Below are 9,696 nucleotides of genomic sequence, written 5' to 3' on the forward strand. Positions count from 1 at the left end.
TTGCAAAGTTGGAATTGATTGATTGAACTTTTTAGTCCCACTGCTGTTACCACCGCAGCCACGCCCACCCAATGGGCCACATCCACCCAATGGGCCACGCCCACCCAAAGGGCCACACCCACTCGGCACTCGATGATGCATAAGTGGGTTTTGGGTTGCAGTTTGGGCACTCAGTCTCTAAAAGGTTCGCCATCACTGCCCTATAGTAAGGCTGTGTGTTACTTTGAAAAGATGTTTCATGTATTGTTTCAGATTGTTCTTCTTAGAACTCGACTTACTGAAGCAAGCTGCAGTAAGGCAAGAACATCAAGTGCATATGATAGTGAGGCAGCTAGCTGAAGCAAAGCAGCTCACCCTGTCATTTCAATTGCATAACATGCTAAACCATAAGTTATCACTTAGAAACGTATTAAATACCTGCAATATATTAAACCAAAGTTAAGCAAACCACATTTACAGTCTTTCTTAATGCAATTTATGAACTCTTAGCTGTCTAATTTGGCTTTATTAACACTAAACTTGCTATTTTTCTTATGCCTTCATGAATAATCTCACTTGATTCAGTGCATCTGGAATATTTGCACGACTGTGGTAAATTAAATTTGCATTGACTCTATTTGTTTCTAGAAGATTAAAGTTAAAACTAGGAGAACTCAAGCCTATGGGTGCAGATTCAAGTAAGCGTTCCCCTATCTTTCTCCAAATAATATCTATTCTATTTCTGATTAAAGTAAGAAATTAGTGACTTCCTAATGTCCAGATATATCTGGAGGAGACTACTTTTCTGCCTAATTTAGTCAAAATTTCAGCTCTGTAGAACAGAGACAGCTTTGATCATTATGCTGCATGATCAATACTAAATATTGGATAAGGGTAGAGGAAATTTTTTCTACTTTTTTACTGGGATTTTGAGCTTTTCTATACCAATAACCATGATATCTCTATGGATTTTCTGACTGGGATTAGGTCTTGGGGGCATTATTTTCTAGTGTCTGGTTCTCCCTGTCACCAGAAGATGGTACTCGGGGATTATTATTTCAGAGTTAGGCCACCCATGTATGGTGTCAAACAGGGTTCTCTTTTGTGCTCTATGTGGTCTGACATTATATTAAACTGCAAGAAAAGGTCAAGCACAGTTTTTAGTGAGATTTTCAATATGCTGATGATACCCAGTTCAAATGATTATCACCATTTAGCCCCAAGAAAGCAAGTGTGCTTTTAAACTTTGGGTTAAGTTCAGTAATGTGCTGTGCGGAAAGCATGTTAAAATTAAATACTGACAAGACAGTAGATGCAGGTTTTCTTTCAGTAGGAAATTTGACTCATAGATTGTAGTTTAGCCTGTTCTGGGTGGAGTTGCATTCCCTTGAAAGAACAGGTCTGCAGTTTGGGAGTGCTCCTTGATGAACTTCAGGTATCATCGAATTCCTAGGTAGCAGCTTGGATAGAAAATACTTTTATACATTTATGGGTGTGTGACATTTGTAGCCATTTCTGTGTTGGTCAGTTTTTGCAATAATTACCTACAACTTGTTATACCTCTTTTTATTTTATGTGATGATAACTGAAAAATGTCTGAAAGTTGTGACTGGTGCAAAATGCAACAGGTAGGCTAGTAAGTGATGTCCACATTAAAAGATCTGTACTACTGTTTTCCAGATACAAGTAAGATGTTACTGTAAAGTTTTAAAACTCCAAGTACCATAGAGCCTAACTGTTTGACTTTGAACAATATTCTCTCCTATTATGAAACTAACAAGACATTAAGATTTGTAGAGACTCTTCTAAAGTTTGTTATGGTTCAGAGGCTCATCTAGTGGACTTTCTTCAGCATCACTCCCTGTCTTTGGAATGTACTCCTTAGAAGATGTATTTGGCTCCCCTTTTCTGCCATTAGAGACTCTCTTAATCCAAGCCTTTGAAAGCTAATGGTTGTATCATTATGATGTTTCAAAATGAACTTGCTTTTATATATTTTTTATTTATACTAGCTTCTTTTTGTTTATTTCCCACTTTGGGTGTTCAAGGTGAAAGCAAGCAAACAAGCTTTGGGAGGCAATCCCAGATCTAGACTAACACAATTTCTCTATATAACCCCATATTTCTTTTGTCCATAATACAATATAAAGAAAATTCTCAAGTAGTTGCTTTCACTTATCACCAGAGTGAGTGGATATTATATTAAGATGAGAAGAGTGTCTTATTAATTTGAAAGTGGTTCTCATACTTTGTTCACTTTATGTTGTCTGCCCAGCACAGTGTACAGAGATATCTTCAGTAAAGATCCAAGTCGCAGACAGCAAGCTAAAAGCAAATGGCTGGAGTCTTTCCAGAAACTGCATAAGATACTTCAGGAATATGCTACAATTGCTCTTGGTCAAGAAGATGCAGCCACGTTGTTCAGAACCAGTAAGGAGGCCATCCAAAATACAATCAGTATGGTATCTTGTTACATTTGTTCAAGGAGAGATTTATTATATTAAATTGATTTCTCTATGTTTTGCAAGCTCTGCAGCAGGAAGTGGATCAAGGATTCCGAGTCCAAGGAACACGTGAGGATCACTGTCACTGCTTCAAAAGAAATATAACTGACCTACACGGCAATCTGTCAGATCCTCAGGCATCTAAATATATTGACATCCACCCACTAAAACTAGAAGTGAACAAAACTATTAATGAAGAACATCAAAACTTTGTGAAAAGCATTCATTCTAGGGTAGGATTATCAAGTGGTCATAGGTTGTCATGTTCTATACAAGTAAGGGTAAATGTAAAAGTACCCTACTTTACAGAGGGAACTGTAAAGAACTGAGAGTTGTAATGCATCTTATTATAGTATAGTAAAGCTTATCAAGATCTGTGGCTAGGCAATGCAGCTGTTTGAGAAAAATGTATTGGGTATGCTGAAAATCTTGATTTCCTAATCAGCTACATACCATAATGCTAATGGAAATTTGAAAAGTTAATTTATCACTTTATTTGTTTACAATTTGTTCGCCATTATATACTATATCTGCTTTTCAGTCAAGAGTATAAAAAGCTTTGGATCTTTTATTCTGTTAATCTACTTGAAAGCGCTTTCCTTGATATAAGGAGTTAATAAATTTGCCTTTACAGCTTCGTCATACAAATATTTACAAAAAGAATGTTAGCTGGGGAAAAGGTGGCATCAATCCCAACAGGAACAGGTCCCATGCCTACTATCTGGAATGCCTTTGCAATGACTTTCAGAAAATTGTTATTAATCATTTCAACAGGTTAGCGTCATATCTGCTTTTTGAAAAGAACTGTAGACACTCAATGCATAACTTATTCACAAAACTAGGGTTCCGTCAACTGGCTTTCTATACTTAATCCTAGAAATAGAACAGAACACATTGTTGTTACATTCTATGCTCAGATTCACTTCTTAAGACAAATTACAAATTAATTTTTTTGCCTATATTTATAGATCATTTCTAATTAATTGGAAATCATGACCAACTTAATTTCTGTGAGTCTGTTCTAAGTTTGTATAAGTTTGGATTCAACCTATAAGACATGAAAAGATAAATGGTGATGCACTGAAAGTAGTAGTAATATTCAATGAAGTGTGATGCTAAAAAAGTAATATTTTTGAAAAAATGTTGATATTGTTAATTGAATATTTTGTGCATATGTCTATTTATATTAAACCATTCTTCATTTTTGTGAAAATGGTAATTTCAAATAAATACTGCACAAGGGAAACAAACCTTATATCCAATACTGAATCAGACTAATCCAAAATAATCTAGGATATATCTGAATTCAAATGGAATTCGGAATCCCTCAAAGCAAAGCAAAGCATGTTTGCTTCAATATGCCTTTGTGAGTATAATTTCATGCTTTCATGGACACTATATAACATACAAATTATTTTTCTCTATTTTAATTTGACCAGAATCATCAGTTCAGAAGGAGCTCCAGAAAGACTACATACTACAAGAAAGCAAGAGTTTAACATTCTTAATGATGAAGAGATTCTGGAACACATTCAGCATTATCAGGCCTTGTAAGTTTTGTAAGGTTCTATTGCTTAACTTACCAGAAATACTTTTCATCAAAAGGAATATACTGAAAGTGGAATGAGTTGTAAGAGTTCACTAATATATGTGGTACTATAATATATAAAGATATCATTATTAGCTTCTTGTACTGTGGATGTTTGAAGCATGCTGAATTCAACCCTTCATTTGAACAGTGTTCAGGCCATTCCCCAAGGGAAAAAAACTATATTGCATACTTTTAATGTTATATCACCATACAATAATGAAACATTAGTGTAGTCTGGGGAAATTTTTGGGAAGGAGCTGTAAAATCAGACAGGTAAAAAGTGTGTTGTGTTAGTTGCCTATTCTTTTCAATCTATTCTACTACTAGACTGGCAGTCTATTCTCTTCCTGGTAGCATGCACTAAACTGACTTTAGACAGAGCAGGCAAATATTTATTTGAGTGTTTACCGTAATTTGCAAATAACCCTTCCACCTGAATTGCTAAGCATTTCATTGCTTCAGCACAGACATGGAGCTGATGAGTGGGATTGAAAATTACAGTTTCCACTCACATAAGAAGTGCTAGTCAGCATGCAGCCCAGGTCACAACAGCTTTGTCGGGAATCATGTTTAAAGTCCCATATCACCCATTCTAACATAGATAGTGCCTCCAGTTTTTTTTCATTATACAGACTTAAAAAACACTAAACAAATAACAAATTTGCTTACCCTATTTCTAAGTGGAGCTTGTCCTTGGGGTGCAGGGATTTTGTGACTTGTTTCCAACGCTAGCAGTCCACCTAAGGTTTATTGGTGCTTTGCAGTATTTAGATTTGGTTTAGTATAAACCTATATTACCCCAAAATTAGCCCAAACTGCATGTTGCTTTCCATTCCACTTGGCTGGTCCCTCCTTGGGACTGCAGTGGGAAGTAGTAGTTAACTAAAATTCTATAATCCACATAGGGGAGAGAGGGGGGGGGGAGAGAGAAATAAGAAGATAGTATACTACTTAAAATACATGTCTCTCTTAGGCTAATGTACATTTATATCCAGAATTTTTCTCTTTTTAACCATATTCAAACATATGTTTAATCTTTAAATATTCCATTGAATACATCCAATTATCTAATCTTTTAGATCTATTCAAAACATTTTTATCCATTGAAGTTTTCTCAAAATCAATTATACTTAAATATCTAAAACATTTCCTTTATATAAACCATCTCAACATTTTTATATATCTCATGTCAAAAAAACAAAAGAAAAAAGAAAGAAAAAATACTGTTACTTGAACATCCCTCTTAAACTAAAATTCATTTATATCCAAAATATTTCTATTTATAATAATAATAATAATAATAATAATAATAATAATAATAATAATAATAATAATAATAATAATAATAATAATAATAATAATAATAATAATAATAATAATAATAAAGTTGGAAGGGACCTTGGAGGTCATCTAATCCAACCTCCTGCTCAGGCAGGAAACCCTATACCATTTCAGACAAATGGCTGTCCAGTCTCTTCTTAAAAACTTCCAGTGTTGGTGCATTCACAGCTTCTGGAGGCAGGTTGTTCCACTGGTTAATTGTTCTAACTGTCAGGAAGTTTCTCCTTAGTTCTAGGTTGCCTCTCTCTTTGGTTAGTTTCCAACCATTGCTTCTTGTCCTGCCTTCAGGTGCTTTGGAGAATAGCTTGACTCCCTCTTCTTTGTGGCAGCCCCGGAGATATTGGAACACTGCTATCATGTCCCCCCTCGTCTTTCTCTTCGTTAAACTAGACATACCCAATTCCAGCAACCGTTCCTTATATGTTTTAGCCTCCAGTCCCCTAATCATCTTTGTTGCTCTTCTCTGTACTCTTTCTAGAGTCTCAAAATCTATTTTACATCGTGGTGACCAAAACTGGATGCAGTATTCCAAGTGTGGCCTTACCAAGGCATTGTAAAGTGGTATTAATACTTCACGTGATCTTGATTCTATCCCTCTATTAATGCAGCCTAGCACTGTGTTGGCTTTTTTGGCAACTGCAGCACACTGCTGGCTCATATTTAAATGATTGTCCACTAGGACTCTGAGGTCCCTCTCACAGTTACTACTATTGAGCATATTCAAACAGATGTTTAATTTTTAAATATTCCCTCTGATAAATCCCATCATCTAATTTCTTAATTCTCACTTTAGCCTCCCCCTTTTTTTTTTGCCAAACATCTTTCCTGATCAATATGCTCCACTGAATCAGAGTCTTCCCATAGTCTTGAAAATGTTATTGTAGGTACAAAAGGCAAATCAAGTAAGATGTTTTTATGGGAAGGTTTCTCCAAGCATTTTTAGCACTTCCTAGGGCTTCTTACCTACAGCTTCTCCTAAGAAAGGAGGTTCCTGCAGGTTACCAGCTTTGCAGCTGCTATAAAATACATTTGTAGCCATTCTGTCGCCATTAACACTTTCCTGTTTAAGTGCAAAGCAAGATATTAGTACTCCTATAAACAGTCTAAAAGCATACTTCTGAATGTTACTGAGACAAGTCTGTTAGAAGACTTTTAGAAAGTGTGTAGTGGGGTGCTCCAGGGCTCTGTTCTGGGCCCAGTTCTCTTCAACATCTTCATCAATGATTTGGATGAGGGGATAGATGGGAAAATCATCAAATTTGCAGATGACACTAAGCTGGCAGGAATAGCCAACACTCCAGAAGATAGGCTTAAGATACAGAAGGATCTTGACAGACTTGAACATTGGGCGCTATCTAACAAAATGAAATTCAATGATGAAAAAAGTAAGGTTCTAAATTTAGGCAGGAAAAACCAAATGCATGCTGGCTGAGGAATTCTGGGAGTTGAAGTCCATGAGTCATAAAAGGACCGAATTTAAAGACCCCTGGTATAGATGGTACCTTGCTTAATAGTAGCAACTGTGAGAGGGATCTTGGAGTCCTAGTGGACAATCACTTAAATATGAGCCAGCAGTGTGCTGCAGCTGCCAAAAAAAGCCAACACAGTGCTAGGCTGCATTAACAGAGGGAGTGAATCAAGATCACGTAACGTGTTAATACCACTTTATAATGCCTTGGTAAGGCCACACTTGGAATACTGCATCCAGTTTTGGTCACCACGATGTAAAAAAGATTTTGAGACTCTAGAAAGAGTACAGAGAAGAGCAACAAAGATGATCAGGGGACTGGAGGCTAAAACATATAAGGAACGTTTGCTGGAATTGGGTATGTCTAGTTTAATGAAGAGAAGGATGAGGGGTGACATGATAGAAGTGTTCCAATATCTCCGGGGCTGCCACAAAGAAGAGGGAGTCAAGCTATTCTCCAAAGCACCTGAAGGCAGGACAAGAAGCAATGGTTGGAAACTAACCAAAGAGAGAAGCAACCTAGAACTAAGGAGAAATTTTCTAACAGTTAGAGCAATTAATCAGTGGAACAACCTGCCTCCAGAAGCTGTGAATGCTCCAACACTGGAAGTTTTTAAGAAGAGACTGGACAGCCATTTGTCTGAAATGGTATAGGGTTTCCTGCCTGAGCAGGGGATTGGACTAGATGACCTCCAAGGTCCCTTCCAACATCATCATCATCATCATCATCATCATCATCATCATCATCATCATCATCATCATCATCATTATTATTATTATTATTATTATTACTACTACTACTATTACTATTACTATATTAATAGTAGTAGTAATAATAGTAGTAATAGTAGGAGTAGGAGTAGTCTGGGAAAAACTGTTTTGCTTAAATTGATTAAAAATTGCAACTTTCACCTATGCGATGACATTACAAAAATATGCTTTTCCACTTCAAATAGGATTAGACATATAAAAAGAAGAGAAATCTTGAGCAAGCTGAAGAATCAGGTTACATCTTTAAACAGAAAAGTAACTGTTGTTTGTGGTGTGGCAGGATCAGGAAAAAGTGGGATCATTGCAGAAGTAGCTTCTTTGGCTTCAAACTGGATTTCTGGGTAAGAATCATTATTTGCACTCTTTTCTGGCAGGGATATTAAGAATTGTAAGTCCTTGGAAATATAAATAGCTTGAAAACTGGTCTTCAAAAAGTCAACATAGAATTTGAACAAATTCTTAACAGATCTTACTTATTGCTATGTAGCTTGATTTGGATCCCAAAGTCCTCTGAATTATGTAAAATAACTTTATATTGAAAATGCATATTAAGTTTGTAATAATTTGCATATTTTATGCTCAATTCAGTTCAATAACAACACATTTATTTTAAAAATATCTGAACTTTAAAAATCCAGATGACTATTAGATTGCAGTCAAGAGTTAGAGCATTTTAAAATTTCACATCCCATATATAGTACAACTATTTTATTTATTAAATTGGGATAGGCCACCATCAGCATAAGATCTTGAAAAAATTCTACTAAACAAATAATAAAATATAGTTCTTAAAATGTACCAGAGATCATAATGTAGCACAAAACATTATTTCTAGTAGATTCTGAAATAAAATATAATTCAAGCAATAAAGGCTAAGATCTTTTTGGTGGTTTTTAATTTTTTTTTAAATCTGAGTGAATTCACTCAGACTCAAAAAAAGGGCTCCCTTGGAAAAATAGTTTGGAGCAAGAACAACACTATTTTGCCCAGAATTCCCCTAGTTCACCTTTTTTTGTGGAACAGGGGCCATATTACAGATAGGCAGTCTTTCAAGTATCTGACCCAAATCAAAAAGGCTTTAAAGGTTCAAACTAGCAATTTAAAGAGCCTTTTTGAGTGGGAGGCTTTATTTATTTTTTCCTTTTTGACCCAGGAATCTCAGAGTTGTGCTTCGATTTATTGGTATAACTGGAGAAAGCAGAAGTGTCCGACGGCTGCTTCTGAGTCTTTGCTACCAAATAGCTGACATTTATCATGTTTCTGTTACTTTATCTGAGGTATTGTTTATTTCCTCCTTGTTTTGATCAAGCACCAATGCATTTTTATTATGCCAATATGCTTTTTCATATAAAGCAGTAGCAGGTCACAAACCTTGGCCAGTCTTGGGACTGAGATGGAATCGGGGCTCCCTGTGAGTTCTAGGGCAGATTTTAGGGCACATCTACTCTACCTTGAGTAGAACAAAAACCAGAAAACAGAACGAGATAATAACAAATAAGCACATAGCTCTACAGTTCCTAGAAGTAAAGCTCAGCTTAAGGGCATTTTTGTCAATAAAATAGTCTTGCACGATATTTTCCATGAGTGCAAAATATTTTGAAAATAATGCCACCTGATCTGATTTGATAATAAAAGGAGACAGCGCAAATAATAGCCTTTTGGTGAATTTATTTATTTATTTATTTTGCTGCCCATCTCATATTGAAACAACTCTGGGCTGTTTACAGCATTAAAACACTAAAATTATAAAAAATATTTTGAAACAATAACAATAGAAATCATAATCAAAATAAAATCCAAGAACTCATTCACGAGGGGGGAGCGGACCTGGCAGGTATCACCAAGACCTGGTTGGGCATAGAAGGGGGAGTTCCCCTTGTTGATCTGTGCCCACCGGGTTTCCAGGCATTCCATCAGCCGAGGGCCCGGGGTAGGGGCGGGGGGGTAGCGGTCATTATAAGGGAGAGCCTGTGTCCAAGGGAGGCCACTGTGCCTCAGATAGACGGTGCAGAGTCCCTCCTTGTGAAGTGGGGGCAAGGGGT

At 36.3% G+C, this 9,696-nt stretch overlaps 2 protein-coding genes across 2 annotated transcripts in view; both read left to right on the forward strand.

The window, feature by feature from the left end:
* LOC107302656 overlaps window positions 1-2,870 on the forward strand; it is a 17,783-nt gene extending 14,913 nt beyond the window's left edge. The window contains exons 9-10 of the mRNA XM_015831778.2: window positions 2,255-2,409; window positions 2,508-2,870. Of these exons, the coding sequence (XP_015687264.1) occupies window positions 2,255-2,409; window positions 2,508-2,812 (460 nt within the window). The 3' untranslated portion in view covers window positions 2,813-2,870. The remainder of the gene's footprint in view (window positions 1-2,254; window positions 2,410-2,507) is intronic.
* A 19-nt stretch (window positions 2,871-2,889) lies between these two features.
* Window positions 2,890-9,696, forward strand: part of LOC107302658 (NACHT and WD repeat domain-containing protein 2) — a 13,480-nt gene continuing 6,673 nt past the window's right edge. The window contains exons 1-5 of the mRNA XM_015831779.1: window positions 2,890-2,898; window positions 3,118-3,257; window positions 3,923-4,033; window positions 7,840-7,995; window positions 8,808-8,931. Of these exons, the coding sequence (XP_015687265.1) occupies window positions 2,890-2,898; window positions 3,118-3,257; window positions 3,923-4,033; window positions 7,840-7,995; window positions 8,808-8,931 (540 nt within the window). The remainder of the gene's footprint in view (window positions 2,899-3,117; window positions 3,258-3,922; window positions 4,034-7,839; window positions 7,996-8,807; window positions 8,932-9,696) is intronic.

Source organism: Protobothrops mucrosquamatus, unplaced genomic scaffold (genome assembly GCF_001527695.2).
Source record: "Protobothrops mucrosquamatus isolate PMUCROS unplaced genomic scaffold, P.Mucros_1.0 scaffold_280, whole genome shotgun sequence".
NCBI classification, from domain to species: domain Eukaryota; kingdom Metazoa; phylum Chordata; class Lepidosauria; order Squamata; family Viperidae; genus Protobothrops; species Protobothrops mucrosquamatus.